The sequence below is a fragment of the Meriones unguiculatus genome, chromosome 11 (assembly GCF_030254825.1).
Source record: "Meriones unguiculatus strain TT.TT164.6M chromosome 11, Bangor_MerUng_6.1, whole genome shotgun sequence".
Lineage (NCBI taxonomy): Eukaryota > Metazoa > Chordata > Mammalia > Rodentia > Muridae > Meriones > Meriones unguiculatus.
This window is the reverse complement of record NC_083359.1, coordinates 2,364,781-2,392,643: the sequence shown is the minus strand read 5'-3', so window position 1 is coordinate 2,392,643 and position 27,863 is coordinate 2,364,781. Positions and strand designations below refer to the sequence as shown.

Genomic DNA, 27,863 nt, shown 5'->3' with positions numbered 1-27,863 from the left:
GCCACGCGAGGTTCTTCCAGGCAAAGCCCCTGCCAGCTTGGGCCTCCGTGTGGCGTCTCACTGTGGGCCACCTCACCAGGGGCCTGACAGGAACCACGTGGGTCAGGGGTCAGTGTGGCGTGCTTTCGCTTGCTGGGTCTTACATCTGCAGACCTTGCGTGCACCCTGGTTGCTCCGAGCGTCCGCTCGCTGCAGTCAGTCCTTGTGGACGCTGGGCTCCGGGGTCATGCCACCCCGGGTGGGAGCCACAGCTGCCCCGTCATACATGCTCAGCCGAAAGGCCGTTTATTTTAGACAGGCCTCCCTCTGTGGAAGTTGCTGTGCAGACCGGGCTGCCGCAGGCTTGCAGAGGCCTGCCTGTCGGTGTCCTGAGCACCAGGATGAAGGCTTGTGCCACCATACCCAGCAGCTCATTATTTTCCAAACGGGCAGGCAGCAAGATGGCTCAGTGGATAAGGGCATCCACAGAGGCTGACACCTGAGTCTGGCTCTTGGGAGAGAAGCAGCTCCCACAGGTGTCTTTTGAACTCCCCAGGCAGCGTCGCACATAGCCTCATACACATTAAACGGTGCAGTGTTAGCAATGCAGCGGGCAGCGGGCTCAGCCATTAAAGGCTAGGTTCACACTAGCAGGAATTCTGAAAGTTGGGCCTGCTGATCCTCGTGTAACTGACATTTCAGGGACTCATGCAAGAAGATTCCAAGCCTGAGGCCGATGTAGGCAAGGTAGTTTACCTCAGTTTCCTAACATTGCTTATTTGTCAAGAGTCTTACTCCGTGGCTCGCTTTGGTTGACTTGAGACTAGGAGCGCTCCCAGCGCGAGCGAGGCCCACGGCGCTGCAACTGCAGGCACAACCCCACGGCCGGCTTCCTAAAACTGGACGCTCCCGCACATAAGCTCTCTCAGCAAACTAGATAACTGAGCAGCTTGATGGAACGTTTTGCTTAGTTTGTCTTTGGGTAATTTTGTTTGCATGTATGTCTGGGTACCACATGCGTGTCCGGTACCCGGTACCCTCTGAGGTACTCCTCTGGAACTGTAGTTAGACAGTTGTGAGCCACCGTGTGGTTGCTGGGAATTGAACCCAGGTCTTTGTGCCAACTCTCTAGCCTGCACGATTTTTCTTTTCTTTTTTTTTGGAGACAGGGTTTCTCTGTGTAGCCTTGGCTGTCCTGGACTCACTTTATAGGCCAGGCTGGCCTTGAACTCAGAGATCTGTCTGCCTCTGCCTCTGAAGTGCTGGTAAATTCATGTGCCACCCCACAAAAATCTGGCAAAAACCTCTTTCCTAAAAAATTAAGTTCTAAGGCTAGATGTGGTGGTGGTGGTGGTGGTGGTGGTGGTGTGTGTGTGTATGTGTGTGTAGGATAGAAATGCCAACTACTGCCAACTACAGGTTGGGATGCAATGCCCTCTTCTGACCCTTGGGCACTAGGCACACACACGGTACACATACATGCAAAAGTCACTCATACGCATAAAAACCTAAACAAAAAAAATTAAGGTTCGGTGTGGCCATACACGCCTTTAATTCCCGTGCTCCTGGCCAGGGGCAGAGACTCTGTAGGCCAGCACAGGCGGACTATAGAGGCAAACGTCTGACAAGGGCATCTGGAGCTTTACAACAGATCCTCATGGGGCTTCAGCATGCACGGCAGTGAGTAGTCTGTAACTCTAGTTGCAAAGGGTCCAGTACCCTCTCCTGGCTCCAAACATGTACAGACACAGCACACAGGCAAACACACACAAAAGCCAGTCTTAAAACCCCACAAGAAAGCAATACACGCCGCCTGATGGTGGACCCAGACGGACTATTTCTACTTCTGCATCAGGCTCCTGTGTTTTTCCACACGCTGAAGGGGCTTGGAAATCTTGCCTCCCTGAGTCCCAATTAAGCTGTACACCCATAGACTTTTGGTCAAAATTAGTAAACTTTATTTAAATTTCAAAAAATAACAGACAAAAGGCAGCTTAAGCTTTGTTCTTCCAGATGAGATGTATGACCCACAGCAGGAAGTAGCCTTCCGAGGTTAAAATGCCTGCGAGACCCTCAAGCCACAGGGAGAGACCCCCACCTTGGGGTTGGGGAGGGAACTGGTCAGGTGACAAAACCTTGCAGTTAGGCCAGCGAGTCCGAGACCGCAGGAGTGGGGGGCAAGACAAAAGAAGCCAATCAAAACTGGGGTCCAGACCTCCTCCCAGAGGACTCTGTCACAGGAGCTATGTACAGGGGACCCAGGCGAGGGCTGCACGGGCCACTGAGGCGGCCTGACCCTGACCCGCTGCTGCAGTGCCTGCTGGCTCTCAGTTCTCCTCATCACTGTCGTCAGGGCTGATGGCAGGGCTGGTGAGGCTGTAGGTGGGGGAGGTGGGCGAGTAGCCAGGAGAGGTGGGCGAGTAGGTGGAGCCCTTGGGGGAGGTGGGCGAGTATGTGGGGCTAGTGGGAGAGTACTTGGGAGAGGTGGGCGAATAGGTGGGGCTGGTGGGCGAGTACTTGGGGGAGGTCGGGGTGTACACTGGCGAGGTCGGGGAGTAGGTGGGTGAGGTGGGCGAGTACTTGGGGGTGGTGGGTGAGTAAGTGGGGCTGGTGGGAGAGTACTTGGGAGAAGTAGGTGAGTATTTAGGGCTGGTGGGCGAGTACTTGGGAGAGGTCGGGGTGTACTCCGGTGAGCTGGGACTGTAGGAGGGACTAGTTGGGGTGTACTTGGGTGAAGTGGGGCTGTAGCTCGGCGAGCTGGGGCTGTAGCTTGGTGAGCTCGGTGTGTAGGTTGGAGACTGGGGCGTATACCGTGGGCTGGAGGGGGAGTAGCTGGGAGAGGTGGGGCTGTAGCTGGGTGAAGTCGGGGAGTAGCTGGGAGAGGTGGGGCTGTAGTTGGGGCTGGTCGGCGTGTAGTTTGGACTAGTGGGTGAGTAGCTGGGTGACGTGGGGCTGTAGCTGGGTGACGTTGGTGTGTAGTTGGGACTAGTGGGGGAATAGTTAGGGCTGGTGGGGGAGTAGCTTGGAGACGTCGGGGAGTAGCTTGGAGACGTCGGAGAATAGCTGGGAGACGTCGGGGAGTAGCTGGGGGAGGTGGGCGAGTAGCTGGGGGAGGTGGGGGAGTAGCTGGGGGAGGTGGGGGAGTAGCTGGGGGAGGTGGGGGAGTAGCTGGGCGAGGTCGGGGAGTAGCTGGGCGATGTCGGGGAGTAGCTGGGAGAAGTTGGGGAGTAGCTGGGGGAGGTTGGCGAGTAAGATGGCGAGGTCGGGGAGTAGCTGGGGGAGGTTGGGGAGTAGCTGGGGGAGGTTGGGGAGTAGCTGGGTGAGGTAGGGCTATAGTTGGGACTGGTTGGAGAGTAAGATGGAGAGGTTGGGGAGTAGGAGGGTGATGTAGGGGAGTAGGAGGGGCTCTGGGGCGTATAGCCCCCAGGGGAGCGTGGCTCGTAAGCAGGTGATGTGGGGGAGTAGCTGGGAGACATAGCGCCGCCTGCGGGGAAAGACAAAGAGGTCAGTGATGGAGAGCCTGGCACAGGAAGCAAGGAGCAAGGACAGGGCAGACACCTCACCTGGTGACGGGATGTAGGGGCTTGAGGGTCCAGGGGAGCCTGGAGAGCCCGGTGTAGGGGACCATGCTGGGGAGTAGCCCGGGCTGAAGCCACTGGCGTCAGACGCAGCACTGGGAGAGAAGCCGGCGGCTCCTGGGGTCATCCCACTCCCTGACAAAAGAACAGGTGCAATCAGCCGAGCTCAACGACACCGTCAAGGCCAATGTGCCTTTCCTGGACTCGGCTACTCACCGACACTGGGGGACCAGGCGCCATAGGCTGGGGTTGCTCCTTGGTTCCAGGGTGTCATTGCAGGAGATATTCCTCCCATTGGACTGGGTGCAGAGCCAAAGAACATGCCAGTGGCTGCAAAGAAACCCAGAGTAATGCACGAGGAGCAGCACCCAGGGACTAACGGCACCCTCTCCTGCATGCCTGCCCTTCCCCACCCTCCAGAGCCAGCCAGCTGTGCACAGCCGAGGCCCCGACTCACGTCCAGCAGCTCCCAGGCCAGGGATATTGGTGGGGATCTCCATGCCATATTTGCACTTCTCAGCGTCAAGCAGGAGGTCAAAACAGCCAGTGCCAGCTGGAGCGAGCTGCCCCAGCATGATATTCTCAGAGACCCCCTTCATGGGGTCACTCTCCCCATGAGCAGCTGCCTCCATGAGGACGTCCACCTGCAACACCAGAAGAGACATCAGTCCCCAACACAGCCCAGCAGCCAGAGTGGCTCACTCACCACCACAGCCCAACCACCTACAGCAAAAGGCAGAGCCAACGGCCTGCACACTCACCACCCGCACACAAACCACCATCTCTCAATCCCCTCAGAATCTGCCTTCACTAAATTGGACGTGGTGGCTTAATCCCAGCACTTGGGAGACAGAGAAATAATGTTCTTTTTGAGTTCAAAGCCAGCTTGGTCTACACAGGGAGTTTCAGTGAGGGCTATACAGTAAGACCCTGTCTCACACACACCACAACATGACGATAAAATAAACTCATTAGCAGCCAGGCATGGTGACTCATGCTTGTGACTGCAGCCTAGTGGCACCATTACTCAGGGTTTAAGGCTGGGAAGTCCTTGTCTCTAAAACCCGGGGGAAAAGGTTGCTGTTACCGTCTCCTCAAAAGAGCACTTCATGAGGGGGCCAGTGTCCTGGCGGTTGACTCCATGACGAGTGATGGCCATCAAATGGCCTCGGCATGTCATGGTGTCACACAGGAGGGCCAAGTGCCGGTAGTTGACATAGGAGCCGTCGAAGGAGATGACGTGGTACAGCTCCCGCTCCAGGGCCTTCCGCACAGCCTCAATACCCAGCACCTGTGGAGTTGAAAGAGGCAGTCAGCTGTCATCTCCCCAACCCTGTCTCTACCGGGCATGGAAGGTAGCTGGGCTCAGTCCATCCAGAACTGTTGGTATAATGTTCTTTTAAAATGTATATGCCTTACCCTTGTTAATTCAAATGCTGATTTCCCCACCTCCAACTCTCTGGTTGCATTTTGATACTCATTATAAGCATCCTGTCTCAACTCTTGTGTGAACAGGACAAAATAAAGCAGCTAGATACAATGTTGTACAATGGGAGGAGCCAGAGGACAGGAAAGAAGAGGAGGAGGAGAGGAGAAGGAAGAGAAGAGGCAGGAGGAGAGCAGAGTGGGAGGAGAGAGGAGCATGAACCAGACCTAAGATTTCACAAAAAGCAAGTATAATGTGGGAAATCTCAATGTTAGGAAACCGAGGGCTTGGAGGTTTAGGAGGCAGTAAATATTGCCCAGCATTGTGTTCTAGGTTAACTAAAAACCCAGCCTCTGTGTGGTGATTTGGTTATACAGCTGTTTAAGATTAGCAGCAGCGTTACCAGAAGTTAAACCAATAATAAATATTAATCACTTCCTACAACACAGAACTAAAACATGGATTCCGACAGCCTAAGCGTGGGAACTGAGTGAGTGGCGCCCTGCGGGCTCACCGTGAAGATCTCCACAATGTCATTGGACGTGGTGCGCACGGGGTCCACATCCTTCTCGCTCAGCACCCGCATCAGGCTCACACCGTCCGTCTCCAAGATCCACTCCTGCAGGGCCTTGAACTCGCCGTCCTCTGTGATGATGATCTTCTTCTTGTTGTCTGTCTGAGGCAAGTGCATGTACACCTGCAAGACAGTGCGCTCCCGTCAGGCTGAGGTGGCTGCGTGTATACGACTGGCCACAGGGTGGAGGGGCCGGTGCTGACCTTGCTGATCTGCTCGATGCCCTGCAGGGTCATGTCTGTCAGCATGTTGGACTCAATGCAGCGCAGGAACACATCGTCATCCATCTTATCCACCACCTCCTCCTCCTGCGACAACAGGGAGTCTGTAACCCAGGGCCCTCCCAGCCTACACTCTTCAAGAAATAACTGCTTCCTTGGCTCCTAGGCCTCTCAGCTTTTAACGTAACTTTGATTACGAGTGTTTTGTCCGGTGCATGTCCATGTACAGCATGGGAACCTGGTGCTGGGAATGGAATCTGGGTCTGCAGTAAGGTGCCGAGCAAGCACTAAGCCAGCACGGCGGCACGCGCTTTAGTCCTGGCACTTGGGAGGCAGAGGCAGGCAGATCTCGGAGTTCCAGAATAGCTAGGGCTACACAGAGGAACTGTCTTACACAGATGAACAGGAGTAGTGACAATTCTTAGCTGCTGAACCACCTCTTCAGGACCTAGCCACCCTTCCCTAAAATTGGTTTCAAACAGGATCTCATGTCTCAGAGGCCAACCTGATTCTCCTGCCCCACACCTTAAGCCACTGAATTGGAGGTGCACCCTCCCACCAAAATGCATTTTCCACTTCTAAAAAGTATTCTTAATCGCGCTGGGATGCAAAGTAACTTGACTCTGCTTTAAAGGAGCGTTTTGCCTGTGTGTGTGTGACTGTATATCATGTGTGTGCAGTCTCCAAGACAGGCTGGAAGAGGGTATCAGAGTCTTTGTAAACCAGTATGACGGTAGTGGGAATTACTGAACTTGAGTAAAGCAGCCAGGGTCTTAACCACTGAGCCATCTCTGAAAGCCACGCATGCACACACACAAATGTGGAAGTCACAGACTTCGTTAAGAGTTGATCTCTTTCAACCACATAGGTTCCTGGGACTCAAACTCTGGTCATCAGGATTATAGCAAGCACTTTTGCCCGCTGAGCCCATTTTGAGAGCCCGCAGTGTCCACTTTTAGTCCACCAATATATGCCATTCTTTCTGTCACAGCCATCCTCTCTTAAGTCAGCATTAGCGCATCCTCCAGGCCAGGCGGCCGGGCATGTAAAGCACACCTATAATCCCAATGACTGGGAGACAAGGGCAGAAAATCAAGACCAGAGTTAACACTGAGGAACCCTGGAGTGGCTGGAGAAATGGTTTGGTATCAAGGGCATTTGTTGCCCTTTCAGAGGCTTTGGGTTCGGTTCCCAGCACCTACATGGTGGCTCACAAGCATCTTTAACTCCAGTGCCAGGTGACCTCCAAGGGAACAATGAACACTTATGGTGCACATACACACATGGAAACACCCACACACCTAAAATTAAAAAATTTTTAGTTGGGTTTAGTAGCGACACCCTTCATCTCAGGAGGCAGATTTCTATGTGTTTGAGGCTAACCCTTTACATAATGAGCTCTAGGACAGCCAGGGCCACACAAAGAAACCTTGTCTCAAACAAACCAAAAATAAGTAAAAAACCAAGTACGTTAATTTTATAAACAAGATACAGGTAGATGTTTGAGGCCAGCCTGGTCTACACAGTGAGTTCAGGACAGACAGCTACAGTGAGAATCTGTCTCAAATATAAAGCAGGGCTCAAACCTGTGACTCCTGCCTCCACGTTCTGATTTGGGACTATAGGTGTGACTCACCATGTTTAAAGACGACCTCTTTACTCTTATTTTGTATGTGTGGTGCTCTGCTTGCATGTGTGTCTGTGCACCACCTGCATGTAGGGTCCTCACAGGCCAGAAGAGGGCATCAGAACCCCCAGGACTGGGGCCATCATGTGGGTGTTAGGGATGGAGCCTGGAAGAGCTCTGCTCTCCTTTCTGTGATATGGGGTCTCACTACGTAACCCTGGTTGGCCTGGAACTCAACAGACCCGATTATCTCCTGAGTACTGCCAAACAAAACAAAAACCTGAAAATCTTGCTGTACTTAAATAGTATCAGACCAACACTAAAACTTGATTGTTCTCTGTAAGTGGACTTATTAAACTGTTTGACCCCCCCGCAACACCATGATGAGATACATGCATGCCTGTTCATTGCTTCCAAGACTTTTTACTTACAATTTGGGCATTTCGGCCTGTATATACCCAGTCACAACTTTGTCCATTATCCCACCTTCCTGACTTGAAATAGCTAACATCAGAATTGCCCAAACTGTGGATATTACACTCTTGGAATCAAGGTACTCCCTCGGAAGTTTAGGGCGGCAGGTGTGTGCGTCATGATTTACCTGGGCTAATGGGCTAAATGGTCAGAACCCGACTCAAAAGAACAAAATCAAATAAACCCAAAACCCCACCATCACCAAAGTAAGGTTCAAGGGAATCTGAGTATGTGGACCAGGTACCTAACTCCAGACCAGCACAAGCTCTCAGGAGCCACGCCCAAGACCACACCAACCGTCAGACATGCTCCTATGTCTGCTGTGTACCATTCTCAAGGACACAATAATCCCTGCTATCCAATCTGCCCGAAGCCCGAGGTCTCTAGTGCAGGAGCTTTGGGGGACAGCCGAGTGGCAGAGCTAAAGCTCCCTTCCCAAAGAACTCACACAGATCCGCCTGCCTCTGCCTCCCAAATGCTGGGATTGCAGGTGTGCACCGCCACCCGGCACTGCTCATGTCTTAACCATTTTGGTCACGAAATAGAATTTTATAATTTTATCCCCCCTTGGATCCCGCTTACCTCCTGCATCTTGTTCTCATCACTGTTCATAATGCGGATGCGAAGGACCAGCTTCTCTGCGTTATCATCATTGAAGATGCAGTTCAGATCATCGCCAAAGCCTGGAGGGGCAGGGAGGCACCCTGAGAAGGGCTGCAGGTAACTGTTTCTAGGCTCTTCATGTGCACTCCTCTCAGGGGGCTCTTTTGGCTTACTCTTCCTCACAGATACTTCCTTCTCACAGACACATCCGTACAAAGGAAAAGGAGGTGGGGAGATGGCTTAGGAGTAAAAGCACTTCCCTGCAAGCCTCAGGACCTGAGTTCAGAGCCCCAGAACGCCTGTAGAAGTCAGGGTGGGGCGAGGGGCACGTCTGTAACCTCAGTGCTGACGAGGAGACAGACAGGTGGACAGACCCTACAGACTTGCTGGTCACCCAGCCCAGACAAAGTGGACTCCAGGGTTAGGCAGAGAGTGAAAGAGGAAGACACGCCTAATGTCAGCCTTTGGCCCCAAACTGAGCATGGAACACACTTGGACAAGAAGCAAATTCAGAGACAGCCTGCCGGGTAGAGGTGTTCACAAGCGCCTCTGAGGACTCAAGTGACGCAACCTAGGTGGGACGTCCACCTGGCTGTCTGCCCAGCCTCACCCGCATTGATCTTTTCAGCAATCTGTTCCATGGTGAGCTTCCGGTCAGTCATGTGTTTTCGGTCCAGCTCCACACGCAGCAGCCAGGGAGATATTCGGGCCACATCGAAGTCAGGCATCTCATAGTACACATTCACCCACTCCTGATCTTCTGCCACCACTGTGCTCTGGGGGTTGGGGTCATAGTAGATTGCAGTGTTGGCAGTGACCTTCCTCAGTGTTGTATGTTCCAAGCGGCACAGAATGTCCTAGGAAGAGACGAAGACTCACAGCATGGCCCCGGGGTCCCTCAAAAGGCCTAGTGAAAGCCTCAGAGCTATTTCCACCTCTTGGTTCAAGCTTGTCAGACAGGCCACCATCCTGATTCCTACCTTGGCCCGCTCAGCATCTCGAGCAGACTGGCCTAAGAGGAAGACAGTGAGTGAGGGGGTCTTCGGCTTCTTGGAAATGTTGATGAGCTCCTTCAGTCGAGGCACACCCAGTGTCACGTTCTTGGCAGACACACCGGCATAGTGGAAAGTGTTCAGCGTCATCTGTGTGGCAGGTTCTCCAAGAGACTGTGCAGCCAGAGCTCCCACCATTTCTCCAGGATGGGCCTGTGGAAGAATTGGCGTTACCCCCAAAGCCTAGCCTGCAGAGTGCCGCGAAGCAGTCAGGGTGAGGCTGTTTGTTAATCTTACGGAACTTGGGGAAGAGGAGCAAAGCAAGAAAGAACAGTAAACCAGTCTTAATCGATTACTTTCTCGACAGGACTTCAGTTCATAAGCTATCGCTTTGCACCACTTGGGATATGCTACATACCCAGCAAAGACACTATAACATGCCACATCCACTGTGTGTGTGCACGTGTGAGTCTTCTGCCTGCATGTATATTCTGGTTTCTACAGAGGTCACAAGAATGTATCCGATCCTGTGACTGCAGTTAGAATTACGAACCACATAGGTGCTGGGAATTGAACTCGGGTCCTTTGGGAAATCAGACAAGTGTTCTAAACCTCAGAGCCATCTCTCCAGCCCACACTTACATTCTCCATGTCTACATGTGTGCATGTGTGGGCTCATGCATCCCACGGGACATGTATGGAGGTCAGAGGAACTTGTAAGAGTGCTCTCCTTCCACCACAGGCTACCAGGCGTGGCGTCAAGCACCTCTGCCTGCTGAGCTATCACAAAAGCTCTGTTGTATCTTTTCAAAGATCACTTTGTTTATTCTGGGTCACTTGTACTTCCATATGGGTTTCATCAGGATCAGCTTGTAGATTTCTGCCTCAAAAGCCCACTGGAGCTTGGTGAGACCGCTCCAGTGGATTAGTGGCATTTAACAACCTCTGAGTTCTCAGCCCAGACATGGAAGCTTCACGCCATGTAAGCTGTTCTCTCTCTGCTCTTCTGAGACAGGGTTTCTCTACGTAACCCTGGCTGTCCTGGAACTCATTTTGTAGACCAGGCTGGCCTCAAACTCACAGAGATTCACCTGCCTCTGCCTCCCTGAGTGCTGGGATTGAAGGCCTGTGCACCAGTACTGCCTGGCTCTGTAATGCACTTTTAATTAATGTGTAATACCAGATTTATCTCAGATTCAGAGTATGTCAAAAATTATGTTTTTCAACTTTTATTAATTTTTAAAAAGATTCATTTAATGTGTGTAACATTTTGCCTATATGTATTTATGTGTATCATATGTGTGGCTGGAATCATAGGGGGTCAGAAGAGGAGCCCTGGAACTGCAGTTTCAGAGTGTTTGAGATTATGCGGGTCTGAAAACTGAACCCATCTCCTCTGCCAGAGTAACAAGTGCTCTAAACCACTGGGCCTTCTCTCCAGCGCCTATTAATATTATTCCTGGTTTCTGTAACTCTGGCTTTCCTGGAATTTGTTCTGTAGACCAGTCGAACTTAAGTGCTGGACTAAAGGCGTGCACCATTATGCTTCGCTATTAACTGTGTACGGATATTTTCCTTACTCATATGCCTGTATGCACTTTTTTGTCTGGTGCACTGAAAGACTGAAACCAGAGTTAAAGACAGCCGTGATCCAGCCCATGTTTGGGAATTGAACCTGGGTCCCCTCAAAGCAAAAGTGCTCTTAACTGCTGAGTCATCTCTCTCCAGTCCTATTATAATGCTTTTCCACCCTTCCATTATTCTGTAAAATCCTCAAAGACAGTGAAAACATACTCTAGCACCTATGATCTCTCTTATTTCTCCTTTTACATCCTGTATTTACTCGAATTAATTCTCATACAGTAGACATTCTAGGAAAATAAAAGACTACTCTAATTTCATATCCTTGTCATACCACTTAGTTCCTGAACTAGCACTTGCACGACCAGTTTGTATGAACATGTTTCTTTCACACAGGACTGGCAATTCCTTCTTTTTAATGTTGCTATGATACAATGGCACTGCTACGCAGAGCAGCCTGGCAAAGACATCAAGCCATGTGGCAAGAAGTGGGCTATTCCTAGGATCCAAAGACGCAATAAGCAAGAGAATAAAAATCAAGGCTTAAGGAGAAGTGTAACACTCACAATGGCTTGATTGAACTTGGACTCTATCTCCCCAAGCAGCCAGTCAAAGGCCTCTCCACTGAGCCGAAACTCCTCAGCCATGCGGCGCGAGCAGAGTGTGGATCGCAGGTGGATGTTGAAGAGCAGTGTGGCATTCTCCTGTGCCTGCCGACTTAGCGGGTCATCCCCGTTCACAATTACCAACTTCTTGCTCAATTCCTTGACTCCTGGGGCCCAATGGCGGGGCAGGGATGGGGGGTAGGGGAAGCAAAGAGACTGTCAGATGAAGCCATAGCAGACTCTGATCCAACAGTCTAGTCTGGAGACAGCACTGCAGTCACTAAGTCTCAAAAGGCTGAGCTGTCTATTAACATATGCAAAGTGGACCTGGACTCCTGGTTCTCCCAGCTCCTCTCAGTCCACACTCTTTACAAGGCAAGGCTGGCATACCTAGCCCTCTATCCAGCAAAGGGGCTGGGCTGCTCCGCCCTTTATAATCCAGACGTTTTGGCTACCCACTCCTTTTGTACTTTTGGCCTCCTGGCTGATGCACCTGGCTCTCCTCTTTCCCTTTGCCATCTCTTCACACGGCTCAGGGTCATGACTCCTCAACTCTCCTAATGTGTCTGCCTCTGGCTATGCTCTCCTTTTTACTGACAACAAGCTTTCTCCTTCACTAGGAGCAGTCATGTCCTTTTCTTTCCTTTTATTTACTTTTTTTAGTTACTTACCCTCTACCACTTTGATGGGGTGCAGGTCAGAGGGAAGGCGAGGGTTGATATGGAAGATTTTCTGAGCATTCCAGATCATCCGCAGGAGGTTACAGGGGAGGACCACCTGAGGAAGGAGGGATTGAAGGGATTGAAAGGAGAGCTGTCAGCCACAGCAGGACCTCTCTGGTCTAGCACTGCCTGTGTCTTTGTACCTTGCTGTCCCCAGTTGGGAAGATGACCCTGAGCACTTCCCGGTCCTCACGCATCCGCTCAAACTCCCGCTCCAGCTCGTTCTGGATGTGGGCATTGCTCAGCACATCCTTGACCAGATCCTCCTGCAGAGTGCGCCGTAGGGCCCTCTCATTGGTATAATCAAATCGGAACCTGGAGGTGACAAGGGGAGAGAGCAGTGGACACATGGTCTCTGTCCTCACCCCCGTAAGGCATGGTGGGAGGTTTCCAAATGTGAGCAGAACACCAGCAGCTACTGGCAACTAGAAACACTAGGGCTTTGGACATGGAAGGCCCAGCCCCGAGACGCTAATGAGACCTGCGTGCACCTATTCCTCTATGCTCCCTTTATCACCATTAAGGAGAAAACGGAGCAGATCTACACCCACTCTCTTCCCACGCAGCAAATGGGTGGAGAAATGTTTGTGGAAAAGGTAAAGCCGCCGCAGAGCGCATTAGGTCCCATCTCTAAAGGGAGAAGTGTATGTAATGCACACACTGGACCCGGGGCGGGAATCATGTTTGCCTGTTCCCTTACTTCTTCTCAAAAGCTTTGTTAGACGGTTTCAGCGTAGCCAGGTTCTGGAACTCCACGCTCTCGCCCGCCAGCCCGTCCTCTCCATAGCGCAGCTGCACCACCTGGTTGATGGAGTTCCGCACAGTTGCATCGTATTTCACCATCACCGACTCCATGGACTTTATCAACCTTCGTTGAATGTACCCTGGGAAAGGGAGTCAGTTCAAAGACCCGAGGCAAGAGGGCAACAAGGCTTCCCACGCAGAGGCCACAATTCCCCTTGGGAAGAAGCCTTTAGACTGAGACTTGCCACTCCCGTCCCCAGAGTCAGAAAGCCTCACCAGTCTCGGCAGTCTTCACGGCCGTGTCGATGAGACCCTCACGTCCTCCCATGGCATGAAAGAAGAACTCGGTGGGTGTGAGGCCAGCTAAGTACGAGTTTTCTACAAAGCCTCGACTCTCAGGACCATAATCATCCTTGATAAAGTGAGGAAGAGTCCGATGCTTAAATCCAAATGGGATCCGTTTGCCCTCCACGTTCTGCTGCCCGACAACAGCAATGACCTGGGAGGGGAGGGAAGAGCTGCAGGTAACTGCCCCTTGCACTTAGAGTGAGATGGTGCTGGGACAGTGTGCGTCCCTGTAATTCTAGCAGCTGCAAAGAAGACACAGAAAGACACTAAGTTCAAACTCAACCTGGCGACACAGCTAAAGCATACATTCAAAAAAGGAGAAAAGGCCTTTCTCTCACACGAGTGAACCTTACGTCAAGATGCAACGTCATAGCAGTGATAGGGAATCCCTACTACTTTTCCCATCCTCCTCTTCTTCCAGACTCTGGTGTGTAACACACACGTGGGAAAACAGAGCTTCTTACCTGGGAGATGTTGATCTTGGAGCCTTTGGCTCCAGACACCACCATAGACTTGAAGTTGTTGTATTCAGACAGGGATTTCTGGGCAGAGGAGCCAGTTTTGTCTCGAGCATCATTGAGAATACGATTCACCTGATTCTCGAATGTCTGGCGCAATGTGTTTCCTGGGGTGGGTTCTAGTTCATTGTTATGAGCCTTCTCAATGACCTGGAGACAGAGTTCTCATTGGCATGTTTGAGTTTCTATCCCCCCTTTCTCTAAACCCTTGTTTTGCTCTGTGGAGTTAAGTTCAAATCCCTGAGAAACTCTTGTCTGCCCGGGCTTCCCTCTCACCTCTATTACATCCTGCTTAGCCTTCTTAATGGTGTTCTGAATGTCCTGGTAAGTCTTGGAATCAGCAATGGAGTCCCCAATGCCAATGGTATGACCTAGGGAAAAAGAAAAGCATTAGCAACAATCACTTTTGGACTCCTAGGCAATCTGGGAGGACAGTGTAAATCAAAAAGGATAAACAGTGAAGTAAGGGAAAAAAGCCTGACATGGTTTGTAAGTGTGCGCTGTACTTGCCCTCGATGAGAAGCCAGTTGTTAATGACTGTCTGAATGTTGGAGTAGAAGAGGCGGGTGATGTCATGGCCCATCTCTAGGTAGGAGATGTGGACCAGAGAGCCCGCCGAGGTGCCCAGGGACTTCTTACAGAGGATGCCCATGATCAGCTCGCCGTTCTCCACCACCACCTGTGGACAAGCATGCGCTCAACTGCTGCTCATTTCAACGTCCAGCCCCGCATACACCCAGAAGCCGAGCCTTACTTTGGTGTCCCCAGGAGAGATGTGCTTGTAAGGGCCACTATCTTCATCATCAGGATGGGTGCTGTGGGTACGAATACAATTGATGTGTCCAGGGATGATGAGGGAGAAAATCTGCTTGCCTGTCCACAGGGGCCGGGGCTTAAGGATAGCCGGCTGCGGGACCTTCCCGTCCCACGTGGACAGAAACATTAGGAGGTTCATCACTTCGCCCTGTGAGGGAGAGAGAGAAGGCGGGCCGTGAGCTTTATTACCTCAGGGGTATTGGGAGGCTGCCCTACCTGACAAGAAAAGCCACATTTCGGAAGCAAAAGGATATTACAAGCGTCTTCCAAATTTTTAGTTAAAAACAAAATAATGTAATAGGAAGATCTTGTTTTTCTTTTAATAATTAGAAAATAAGGAAGAACTACAGGAATGATAAAATAAAAATTTAACAAAAACATACATGAAGTTTAAGAAAAAAAAACACTGTACCTCTCCTTCCCTGGGCTCTTTCATACTCTAAGACCCTTTTGCCCACCCAAGACCAGTTTATATCTGGATCACACACCCGCTCCAGGAAGACATCTCTCTTAGTGAATTTGCGCACTGCTGTGAGTGTGTCTTGCACAATCCCCATGACAGGTCGATTGCTCTGGGGGGTGACAATCATTCGAGGCACCATGGCCAACTCTTGGATCTCTGCCCGGGTCTCCAGAGACTGTGGCAGGTGCAAATTCATCTCATCCCCATCAAAGTCTGCATTGTATGGAGTTGTCACACTGCAGCCAAAGAAAGAAAGAACCCAGAGTTGGGACTGTGTCTGCAGCGACATCAATGGGACATTTACTGCCTAGCCTGTTCCCACCTCAGCCTGATTCCCTCAGGTAGAGAACTGACCTAAGATTCAAGCGGAAAGTAGACCAGGGGAGGATGCGGACCCGATGCCCCATCATGGACATTTTGTGCAAAGTTGGCTGACGATTGAAGATGACGATGTCCCCATCACACATGTGCCGTTCCACCTGGAGAGGTGAGGGACAGGACAGCGCTCAGTGAAGGAGGCCCACTAAGAGTGGAATGACAGTGGACCTAGAGTCTCTTGTAGACAGAAGAGATGACCCTGTGAGGTTATTTCACCGGAAAATGAGTTAAACATCCCCTTCACAGCCCTGGTCCAGCATCAGGTTATTAGGGATAACAAAATGCAGTAAACACCAACATCCACTCTCTCCTCTACCGCACACATGCTGAAATGGGATGAACAACCCCACTCTGGGATCAGGGCCAGCAACACACCGGGGTCGGCAGACCCCTTTAAAACAGAAGGCACCCAGTGTCACAGTGTCACACAGCAGCACTAAGGAACCAAGCATGAGGAACATGACGCCCACCAGCTCCAGGTCAGCCTGGGGTATATGGTGAAAACCTGTCTCCAACAAAACACTCCGACAGCTGCCTCCCTAAACCAGCCAGCCACTCAACAAGCTTAACCCTAGGCCAGCCCCCTTCCACAGCAGGCTTCCCGATCCGGTGACTAACAACGGTCACGTAACAACTGTAACATGCCTTGTAGCCAGTCTGTAGGTGCAGGTCACTGGGCTTAGGGTGGAAACGCAAGTCAATCCGATCACCATTGTCACGGATGATGTACTTGGCCCCTGGATACTGGCTGTTTCCCCTGCGCACTAATTCCTGAAGTCTGGGAAGGAAAGAAGTATGAAATGAGCAAAGGAGTTTCCAAAAAGTGCCCACTCCCACTTTCACCCCAAACTGCAAGGGGATGCCAAACTTAAAAACTTCAGTATCTCCCTGCTTCACTGCAAGCCGTCTCTTCCAGAGGAAGGCACACTCGTGAGCACATGTGCCCTAAGCCTACCCTGGCCACTGTGGCCACAGTTTATGAACTAACACACACCTGTCAATGTTGAAGGGAGTGACAATCTCTGCAAAGGTCATGTTGGCAGCAATGGAGCGGGGCACCCCAACTTGGTCAATGGACAGGTTAGGGTCAGGGGTGATGACAGTACGGGCTGAGAAGTCCACTCTCTTGCCCATTAGATTCCCTCGAACCCGTCCTTCCTTGCCCTTCAGCCGTTGCTTCAGGGACTTGAGGGGACGGCCAGACTTCTGCATGGCCTATAAGGAAACAGGAAGGGCACCAGGGGGTCAGCGCTGGGCTCTCCTCCAGTTCTGCTGCCTCATGCTGCCCCCGCCCTGGCTCCAACCCATAAGGGCACAAGTGTGCAAACGCACACGGGGTAAGCCGGGTAGCTCATTGTCCACCATGGTGGCCACGTGGAACTGGAGGAGCTTCACATCCTCTGCAATGACATGGGCAGCGGCACCATTCTGCTCATTCCGCCGAAGCTGATTGTTGATCTTCACGATGTCTGCCAATTTGTGAGTCAGGTCATCCTGAAGCAAGAAATCGGCAGCATCACGCTCAGCCCACATGTGCCAGGCACACAGTGTAACCCCCTCACACGACCCTGTGAGACCACACTGTGTTTCTCTAAAGGGGCAGAATATTTCCACACTCAAGTGGTCCGGCTGGCCCTTTGGACATGCTATACCAGGAGTGCTTGCTCTCTCCCCAGACACCCAGTGCAGGTGCTAGAGCATCTGACCTGGTTTCGGGCAGAACCCTGCATCACAACTGCAGGTCGCACGGACAGAGGAGGCACCGGCAACACTGTGACAATCATCCACTCAGGCCGGGCATAGCGCGGCTCCATTCCCAGCACAAAGCACTCCTCATCCGAGATGCGTTTGAAGATTTCATGCACGCGTTCTGGGCTCAGCAAGATCTTCTTCTCCTGGGAGTCCTCGTTAACATGTTTCCATTCCGCATACAACTCTAGGCCAGAGCGCCGGATTCGGGGCTGGTACCGCCCACAGCCCCCATGGCCCTTCCAAGGAGAGAAGAACCATGAAAACGCAGCAAGGGACCTTCCCTGCCATCACAGATGGGTCATTTCACCACCTCTCTATAGCCACTTCCCTGTCCCAGCCGCCCCTGTCACCTTCTCTTTGGTGAGGTCCTCATCACCCTCAGGCTGTTCCACACCAAACTTGTTGTCCATCTCCTCTCCACCTTCACAGATGTTTTTGCCCTTGCAAAGGTCGTAGACGTGTGTAAGCCGTTTCTTGGGCTGTCCCTTAGATTTGGCCAGGATATCCTTAATCTTTGGGTTGTTCTGGGGGGAGAACAGAGCAGGGTCAACTGGAGCAGCCCCTCACCCCGGCCAGCAACCACCCTCCCAGACTGGGGGCCAAGGCCTACTCACAGAGTCTACGAGCAGCTTGGAGCAGAAGAAGCAGACGCAGCGCAACACCTTCATTGTCTTCACCAGGAAGCCCACGTGGAACACGGGCTTGGCCAGCTCAATGTGCCCGAAGTGGCCAGGACACTCAGTCATGTTCCCTGTGGAAAGACACACAACGCTTTCCTCAAAGCTCCCACTGACCATAAGGGGACTAGGAATTTCTGTTTGTTTCTTTCTTTCCAGGACAGGGTTTCTCTGTGTAGTCCCTGCTGTCCTAGAACTTGCTCTGTGGACCAGGATGGCCTCAAACTTAGAAACTCAACTGCCTTTGACCCCCTCCTCCCCGCTGAGTGTTGGGATCAAAGGCCAGTGGCACCACTGCCGGCTGAAAGACTAGGTTTTAGGTATCAAGCCACTCCTAGCTTAAAGAACCTACAACTGTGCACCTGGATCCCCTGAAGCCAGCACTCACCTGCACACGTTTGGCAGCGGCCAGTCCGCTCAATCACCCCCTGCCTTGGATCCATTAGTCCCCCAAGCTTGGGGCGGCCGCCCTCTGTTGTCTCTGGGTATTTGATACCACCCTCTGTCACAGACATCCGCTTCTGCAGAAAAATAAAGCAGCAGCAACTAAGTAGGTTTCCTAGTCTACAGAGAGAGAATTCTGTACTAAGGCTTAAGAAAATACCAATCACTTGGTTTGAGCAGGCATGAAATAGGAGTGTCGGCATAGTTAAACTCTGGGATACTAAACTTGAGCAGCACATCCCAAAGCACGTTCCAGCCACTGTGTAGGCAAGAGGGCAGGAGAGCGGGCTGACGTGTGTTCCTAACAGAGCATGGGCCTTGGCTCTATACCTACCTCCAGTGTTCTGTTTTGAGACAATCTTGCTATGTAGTTCATGCTGGCCTCAATCTCAAAATCCTCCTGCCTCTTTCTTCCAAAAGCTAAGGTTATACATGCACCACCAGCCCAATTCACCTGCCTCAAGCTGGAATCCCAGCAATCTCTCTAGGCTAAATTCTATGTCACTACAACATCCACAAGATTTAACATAAAAAAAGAACTGTAAGTCGTTCAAGAGGTTAAGTGCTGTGTCAAAACTACTGTCTTTTTCTTCTTCCAAGCTGAAACAAGGCCATGATTATCTGACCCCTAGAGAGCCTCTCAGGGCCTGAGAGCCTAACTCTGTTGCCAAAATGTATCCACCTAATCTTGACTTCAGGCCCCTTGGACAAAGCACACGGAGGTTCACTCTCCTGTCTTAACCCCAGCTTTGCTACTTTCTCCTTCCCAATTGCCTGACCACTTCCATATCCAGGTGAAATTTTATTGTAAGCAAGGACACAGGTTGGCAAGGACACATATGTAGCCTCTGCATATGACAGAAACAAGCAATGTTTGTGTTTTCAATTCCTTGTTACATTGTTTTGCATAACATTTTCCAGTTCCACTCATGTTCCTCCAAGTTGCAGAGAACACTAGACAAGAGGAGGTGGAAAGGGTGTAAGAGGTGGAGCGTGGGGAAGAGTGCTGGGAGATAATGTCTTGTGGACATGACATGGCTTCCTCATTCATAACTCATGGTGGATGTAGTTTTGTGTGTAATCCCTACCAGAAATGAATAGCTCAAGTTCTGAGAAAGGTGGAGCAGGACTCAGCGGGTCATTCAATAAAGAGAACTAGGTGGCTCAGAAGGAATGGCCTTTTTTTTTTCCCCTGTTCATTTGTGTATGTAGGGAGAAAGAAGTCGTCCTGGGTCAAACCCAGGGCCTCAAGCGTGCTAAGGCAAGTACTCTGTCCGAAGCCTTATTTTTGGCTTGGAAGCAGCTATGGTGGTCAAGGTAACCTTGAGTATCCTCTCACACAATGAAAGCTAGATCTTCAAAATTTGTCAGGCTTCAGTCCACCAGCTTCTAGAGGCATAAGGCTCAAACAATCTGATAACAGCTTCATTGAGTGTCAACTCTGAGATACAGACAAAACTTGTTTCTCTAATCCTAACCACTGACGTCCTCCCAGGAATGAATTCTTACTTCTTAGATATGAGAAATTCGAAATTGCATGAAGTTATTCACCCAAGCCTTCAGTCTCAAGCAGTCATTAGAAATGAAACCCAACATTCTCCAGTCACAAACATAGGTTCATCCCACTCTCATACAAGAGCAGAAACAATGATATTTACTTTTTTTTTTAGACAGGACCTCACTAAGCAGCCCTGGCTTCCTTCCCTTTGAACTCAGAGATCTGTCATCCCCTGCCTCCAGAGTGCTAGGATTAATTAAAGGCAAGTACCACCATGACCAAACATTTATTCATTTTTAAGACAGAATCTAGGGTAGCCCAGGATGGCCTTGGACTCCTTATGTAGCCTCATGGCTAGACTGTGTTTCAGCAAACAACAATATCCCCCAATACCATAACAACAGCATCCGTCAAGATGCTGTGACTCAGCAGACAGGCCTGGGGTGGGAATAAAGTACTAGGTTGGCCCTCACCAGCTTCTCTATGTCCCATGCTACACAAAGAGGATTTGCTCACTATGAAATGCAAAAACACAGAAGCTGATATGAATCTGGCCATCAGCGTAGACACTACACAGCATAAGGAATTACAGTAAAAACTTTCAACTCTCTGCTCAGCGTCTACACTCACCAAGCCGAACACCCTTTCAGTGACTGCCTGTTTCTGTGAGCACCTGGAGACTCCCCCACAGGCTCTCCTTGAGTACAGGGACTACCCCAGGCTCTTCTTGCATCTGGAGACCACCCCACAGGCTCTCCTTGCGCATGGAAGGACTACTCTGCCACCACAGGTTAACAAATGGCAGTTTGAGATTAGTCAGCACTTTAACCCTGAACCAAACACCGGTTCTTACGGCCCTGACGTGCCCGCATGGACGTGTACACGTGTGTCAGTCACAGGAAAAAATACAACCAGCCTGTTCTCCAAGCTCATTAATACCTCAGTCTCTTTCCCCTGCTTTTTATCAAACCACACAAGGTCCTGATCCATCTTTGAACTTCAACTCACTTTACAGCTTTACTTATTACTCTCTCACCCTACATATTTATACTCCAACTAAAGCAAGTTATCTCCAAAGTCCACTGGTCTCACCCTACACACACACTTTGAATGAACGCATTCATCTTTAAGGCTCAGCTCAGACATTCTTCCCAGCCCTCTATCTGAGCACTAGCTCTGAGGGGACACCGTCCATCAGAGAAGCAGAGGCATGATGGCAGGGGGTGAAGCACTCAGGAAGCAGGGCAGACACAGCAGCCTTGCCTCCCTCTGTGCTAGCAGTATCTCTGGCCTCACCTGTATCAGCCAGGCTCTGCTAAGCACAATTTGTAACCATCTGCTCACGGAGCAGTTATTCCCACCTGACTGTATCCTGGAGGCCCACAGCATGTTATATATGTATTTGCATATATTTATGTCCTCAGTGCCTAGCACACATACCAGCAAGTGGTTAAACATGCTGGCCATATACATGCAGGAAACCAGTTCCTTACGAGCTCCTAATTTAGACAAAGATAATCTCATTCATTAGGGTAACTCATAACAACTGAGGATATCGTCTGAAGACGGCGTGTGCTCAGCATGTGTTCAATGCCAGGTCACACACATACACATCACAACACTAACTCTCCTCGCTCCCCATCTCACTCAATGTAACAGCACTGTTTTTAAAAGTCTCACTGTGTATGTAGCCCTCAACAGCCAGGAGCTACCAGTTCAGACCAGGACAGCCTTGAACTTACAAGCACTGCTCCCATGTCCAGCAGAATTTTTTTACGATGTATTTTTATATGTTTGAGTTTTCTGTATGTATGCATGTGTGCATGCATACTGCATGTGTACCTAGTGCCAGAGGAGGCCAGAGGAGGGCACTGGACTCCCTGGAACTGGAGTTGGGTGTTGTAAGCTGCTAGCTGGGTGCCAGGATTTAAACCAAGGTCTGGAGCCAGTGTTCTTAACCACTGAGCCATCTCTTTAGCTCCATGGCAGCATACATTCCTTTCAATTTTATACTATGACCATGTGTCCTGTGTGTGGATATGTGGCCACTAGTGCAGGTGCCCTCAGAGGTCAGAGGCATCAGATCGCCTTGGAGCTGGAGTTACAGGCAGTTTGGGCCACTGACATGGGTTCTGTGAATCAAACTCAGGCCAGCACAGGCTCTTTTGTTGTTGTTTTTTGAGACAGGGTCTCTCTGTGTAACCCAGGCTGTCCTGGAACTCACAGAGATCTGCCTGCCTCTGAGTGCTGGAGTTACAGTGTGCACCACCTCATGGTCAGCACATGCTCTAAACCACTGAGCCACCTCTCTAGCCCCAGCAGCAGACAATCTGCCAACTCAAAGGGCCCTCTGAAGCTCAACTTCTACCCCAAGACTTGAGGAACATTCCACAGGAAGCCCCTTATTATCCATCTTCCCACCCAAAATAAAACCATGTAATTCCCTCAAAAATAGGCTCTCAGCCAATCTGGAGCTCACTAATATGGCTACACTGACTAGTCAGCAAACCTAGGGAGCCTCCTGCTTCTCTGCTCCCTGCAGGGTCACAGGACCCGTTCTCCACCTGGCTCGCACAGCTGGTAGGTCTTCCGAGTGCACAGCCACTTCTCCCTAGCTCCAAGTGCTGCATCTTTCAAAACGGCAGACAACGGCCAGGCAGAACAGCTCATGCTTGTTGTCCCAGCACTCAGAAGGAAGAACGAGCCCAAGGTTGAGGAAAGCCTGGGTTATGTATGTGATCTAGACCAGCCAGGACTGCACACTGAGATCAAGTCTCAAAATAAGTAAACAAACAAATGGAAAAGGACTCATTCTGCATACCCTTAAGTATGCTTTTTATCTATCTGTTCCAACAGCCACCCCGCAAAGATCCATCCATTAAGCAAGGAAACCCAAACTTACAAATATTTATATCTGAGCAACCAGTAGCCATCTGAAACAAACAAACATAAGCTGAAGACTATTTTAATTAATTAAAGTAAAGCCAAGTGTGGTGACATGTACTGTCACCTAAGGATGAGGAATGGGAGTTCCAGGCCAGCCTGGGCCTACATGGAGACCGTCTCTAAATAAATAATGAAATAAGAATAGCTTGGTTTTTGTTTGTTTCGTTTTTGAGACAGGTTTTTCTGTGTAGTCCTGGCTACTCTGGACTCTCTCTTTGTAGACCAGGCTGGCCTGGTCTCAGAGGCTGGCCTCAGATCTGACTGCCTCTGCCTCCATGAGTACTAGGATTACAGAATCATTTTATTTTCCCCAAATAACCAAACCTTTTCATTTATTACAACTGTTAGGTACCCTATGACTTCTCAATCCTTGGAATTAGACTGACTAACACCACCCTTATTTCTTGCTCCAACTTTGCAATTGCTAAAATCATAGCTTTGTGGTGTACGTATAAAGGCGTTTGCCTGTAATACCAGCAGTCAGATCCAAATACTGTCTCAAAAAATACACAAGCACAAAAAGCTGGGGAGAACCGGGTGAGGTGGCACCCCTGGAATCCCAGGGCAGCCATGGCTATACAGAGAAACCCTGTCTTGGAAAACAGAAACAAGCTGGAGAGATGGGTGTGGCACACCTGTAATCCCAGCACTCAGGAGGAAGAGGAAGGCAGCTCTCTGACTGTGAGGCCAGCCTGGTCTACGGAGCAAATCCCACACGCTGCTCTTGGGAAGACTGGAGTTGGGTTGCCCAGCACCTACGTGTGGTGGTTCACAACCATCTGTAACACTAGCTTCAGGGACCAACACCTCTTCTGGCCTCTTCTCAAGCACTCCCACATACACACAGCATCCAAACACACACGGAAAAATATATATTTTTTTAATTGGCAATAACTTGAATACAGCTCTAGGGGATCAGATGCCTGTGATCTCTGGTAGCACCCACCCTAGAATACACATTGCCCTTTGCCGACACACTGACGCTGACACGTACACACACAAACAAAATTACAAGAAAAAGGTAAACCAAACAAAAAACAATTCAGCTTCACAAGCATATGATGTCACTCAAAGAGATCCAGCGCCCCCTACTGCTGAAAGTGAGCCACGAGCAGCTCTTCACAGAGCACCCACACCTCTCTGGAAGCCAGTGCCCCTGTGACTACCCTGCAGTACCTCCAAGGTGACAGTAGTTTGGGAACATTGGATTCAGACTATTAGGACAGTCTTGTTCCACCCTAAAGTTAGGATCTAAGTTATCCAAGAGTTCCCATTATTAAATATTTTTGTGACTTACAGCTGTCATTTTCAAATAGTGTTTAAATTCATTTACAGAAATAATTTTAATTACATGCCAGTTAGTACCAGGAACTATTTGAAATTCGGAGTAACAGCACTCTGTAGAGAACAAGTAGTCAAAAAAGTTAATCCTACAAGAGTGACAGGTTATTAAATTAAAACAAAGGTAAGGGTTACAGAATGGCGGATACTAATAAATGGTTAGGGTAGGCATCTAAGTACAGGACACGAGACAAGAACAGGCACATAAGAAGTCTGGTAATGTTATTCTAAGCAGCAGAGACAATAATTAAATAATTAAAGCAAGAATAAATTTGCAGTGTTAAAAGATAAGCAGGTCAGAGTGGCAAAAGGAAAGAAGAGGAGCAGAGTGGTTAGGGCACTCATTGCTCTCATGGAGGAGCCAGCATCCACAAGGTTCCTCCTAACCTTCTGTAACTCCAATTCCAGGGGTCCAATGCCCTCTTCCCTCTCGGGCACCAGACACACATACAGCATAAATGCATGCTGGCAAAATGTTCACGCACACGAAATAAATAAACCTAAAGATATTTTTGAATGCTCCTTTAATTTACCAGGAGACTGGCAATCGGGGCAGGGTTTTGGAGGCTGCACTTGGGGTTTGGATCCTCCAGGGGAAGGAACATGACGAAAAGCTCTCTACAATGCCAGGAGGCCTGAGGCAGGGCTACTACAGGACGGTAGTAAAGGCAGAAGGAAAGGTGATCAGGTGATGGGGACACTTGGGAGGCTGAGGCAGGTGGATCTCTGTGAGGATGAAGACAGCCTGGTCTACAAATGAGTTTCAGGGTTACAGAGAGAAACCCTGTCCCAAGAACAAACAAACCAAAAAGAATTCCTGGTATGGTACTGAGTCAAGAGATACATATATTAAAGACTGAATGAACTTCAAAAAACTCAGAGCAATAATGCCTAGTATGCCCACCTTCTCAATATTTTTTTGCTATTAGATTAGGAAATCTTTGTTTATAATGCAGATTTTTTTCTTTTTTCTTGAGACAGTCTCACTACATGTAGCCTTGGCTGTCCTGGAACTCAGAGCCTCCCTCCCTTCCTAGAGTGCTGGAATTAAAGGTGTGCATCACCATGTGAGGCCCTAATTCCTTTTTGTGTTCTTTATTAACAAATCTAACGGGGGCTGGAGAAACGGCTCAGCAGTAAAGAGCCCTTATTCGGAGCCCAGAACCCACACTAGGTGGCTCATCACCATGCTACCTCCACTCCACATACACCTGCGCTCAGAGACATATATAACACTTCAAATTATTTTAACTTTTGTGTAGGTTGTTTTGCCTGCATTGTATGTCTGTGCACCAAGTGCACACAGTGTCCAGAGCTTAGATATCAGATCCCTGTGAACTGGAGCTACAGATGTTTGGGACCTGAACCTGGGTCCTCTGCAAGAGCAACAAGTGCTCTTAACTGTTGAGCCATTTTTTCCCCTGCCCTATAAATCTTTTTTTTTTTTTAATTTGTGAGAGGAAAAAAAAAAAAAATCTAAGCAAGCCACATGTGCTTGCTTCTGCTCTCAGCACTCAGAAGGTGAGGCAGAAGAATCATCATTTCCAAGGGCAGCTTGAACTGAACACAAAGATTCTCCTTCAAAATGCCTAGGGCTGGGGATACATGAAACCAAGTGGTCAAAGCACCTGTCTGGCACACACAGAAAAGGCTTACTTTGAGCCCCAGAAAAAAAACTGAAAAATCCAGCCTGGTCTACAAAATGAGTTCCAGGAAAGCCAGGGCTACAGAGAGAGACCCTGTTTCAAAAACAAAGAAACCCTGAAAAATCAAACCCTGTCTATCACATTACAAATTTTTTCAATTTATTATTTAGTTCTGTCAACAGAGCCTCTGATAAACAAGAGTCTCGTATCTGCCTGACTCATGTACAATGCTTAGCTTATTTTAGGCTCACCATACAATTTACCGTTATTTAACTTATTAATGTAAGGTTTGTCCTCTGCTATCAGCTCCCCTAAAAGTCAGTGTTTTTTGATGTTTTATTAGTTTGCTTAAATATTTACCTGGAATTTATTCTGTAGTAGTCTGAGATTTTGGATGTTCCCAAACCTAACAGAATGGTCTCATTTAACTCCATTCTATTTTCTCCTGTTAGTTCAGGAGGAGGAAGTCCAAGTCTCCAAAAGCTGTCTAAGACTGCCCCCTCTCTGGTCATCTCTTTTATGTCCTCATCCACTTCCCATGAATTCTTTCCAGAGCTACTGTAAAGCATGTGTATAAAAAATGGCATTAGCTGGGCATGGTGGACTCGGGTTGGAGGCCAGCCTGGTCTACACAGAGAAACCCAGTCTCAAAAAGCCAAACACCTGTTGTCATTGTTTATAATTATCCAATGGTTTCCTACTGAAAACAGAAATTCTCCATAGTGTCATTTCCAACATCTCAGGCCTCTTCAGCATACTTTGTAACGCTCTCCTTGCCCACTAACCCCTGCCTCAACGCTGGCTGTTCAGGCTCTAAGACAGGTTTATTTCCCCTTCAGCTCCACGGCACTTGTTTCCTTCACCAGAATCTGTGGTTTCAATGAGTGACTCTTCATTCATTACTCGGGTGTCGTCACCTCCCTGACCGGCCCTCCGCACTGACACCATTCCATTTCAGCGATTTTACAGCATTTCCTCGTTTCACTTTATTCTGGGCACTTGGCTGTATTATTTTCGCTCATTCCTTTTGTTCCTGTGCTGTCTTAGTATTCTAGAAGACAGGGTCCTCGTTAAATTGTTCAGCTGTGTGTTCCTAGTGACTGTCACGTAGCAGGGTACTCAGTATTTGTGGAGAAGGGGCCAAAACCAAAAGCAAAACCTTGAGCACCCACGTCGTGCACACGCTTTGGGCCGCCCGATGCCGGCCTGTCTCGCGGAGCCGCAGCAGTGCTCAGGTCCGGAACCCCCGTCCGCGTATGGCCAGCGCCCGCCGCAGGCGCGGCACCACGCCTGCTTCCGTCCTGGCACAGCTGAAGCCCGCGGCCTGACGGCGGGCCCCGCACCACATCAGCGTGGGAGAGGGAAAGGCGGCTTACCAGCTCATCCGGACTCAGGACTCCGAACTGCACCCTCTTGATGGTGCGCAGCGGGCATGCGCTGTCCCCGGAGGGGGGGCCGCCCCCGTGCATGGCGAAGCAGGCGCGCTGCGCAGGCGCAAATCTCGCTACAAAAAGGCTGCGCCACCGCCGCCGAAGAGCTCAGAACCCGTCCGGGCGGCCGCTGGGAGAGAGCTCCCGGAGCGGGGCGGGAGAGGCGGGGGAGGGAGAGGCGGGGGAGGGGAGGAGGCAGGGAGCCGAGGAGGGCCGAGAGGAGGACGCCGTCTCCCCTCCCGGAGATTCCTCGGTCCCCCGAGAAGGAAACAGGAGGAGGGAGGAGAGGAGAGGGTTTCGGGAGGGAGGAAGAAGAAAAGGGGTAACGAATAAATGAGTAACCGGGATCCCGAACGGCGGAGGGTACGGCAGTTAGTCTCTCCCTCCCGGGAGCCACTTCTTCTCCAACCGTCCTGGTCGCGCTCTCGGCGCTTCTGAGGAGAGAACCGGCCGAACGACGCCTTTTATAGACTCGCCCTG

The 27,863-nt window shown here is 50.2% G+C and overlaps 1 protein-coding gene across 1 annotated transcript; it reads right to left on the bottom strand.

Annotated features, from left to right (window-relative positions):
• Positions 1–1,914: 1,914 nt before the first annotated feature.
• On the bottom strand, positions 1,915–27,820 carry Polr2a (RNA polymerase II subunit A). Its single transcript, XM_021648185.2, has 29 exons — positions 27,330–27,820; positions 18,467–18,599; positions 18,016–18,152; positions 17,752–17,925; positions 17,356–17,637; positions 16,982–17,143; positions 16,644–16,864; positions 16,295–16,427; positions 15,626–15,750; positions 15,297–15,507; positions 14,747–14,956; positions 14,503–14,671; positions 14,269–14,363; positions 13,939–14,142; positions 13,403–13,625; positions 13,083–13,266; positions 12,526–12,697; positions 12,332–12,437; positions 11,622–11,827; positions 9,463–9,687; positions 9,093–9,339; positions 8,462–8,562; positions 5,761–5,865; positions 5,498–5,680; positions 4,645–4,848; positions 4,015–4,201; positions 3,774–3,887; positions 3,543–3,692; positions 1,915–3,463 (listed from the first exon to the last, which is right to left on the bottom strand). Exons 1-29 carry the CDS (start codon positions 27,420–27,422, stop codon positions 2,307–2,309), a joined length of 5,913 nt encoding a protein of 1,970 aa, XP_021503860.1. The 5' UTR covers positions 27,423–27,820; the 3' UTR covers positions 1,915–2,306.
• Between the last annotated feature and the right edge of the window lie 43 nt (positions 27,821–27,863).

Coding starts and splice junctions, on each gene's coding strand:
- Polr2a (XM_021648185.2), bottom strand. CDS start 27,422: ATGCACGGGGGCGGCCCCCCCTCCGGGGACAGCGCATGCCCGCTGCGC. Junction 11,828..12,331: donor CCCCATCAAAGTGGTAGAGG/GTAAGTAACTAA, acceptor ATTGGGCCCCAG/GAGTCAAGGAATTGAGCAAG. Junction 5,866..8,461: donor ATGAGAACAAGATGCAGGAG/GTAAGCGGGATC, acceptor CTGTTGTCGCAG/GAGGAGGAGGTGGTGGATAA.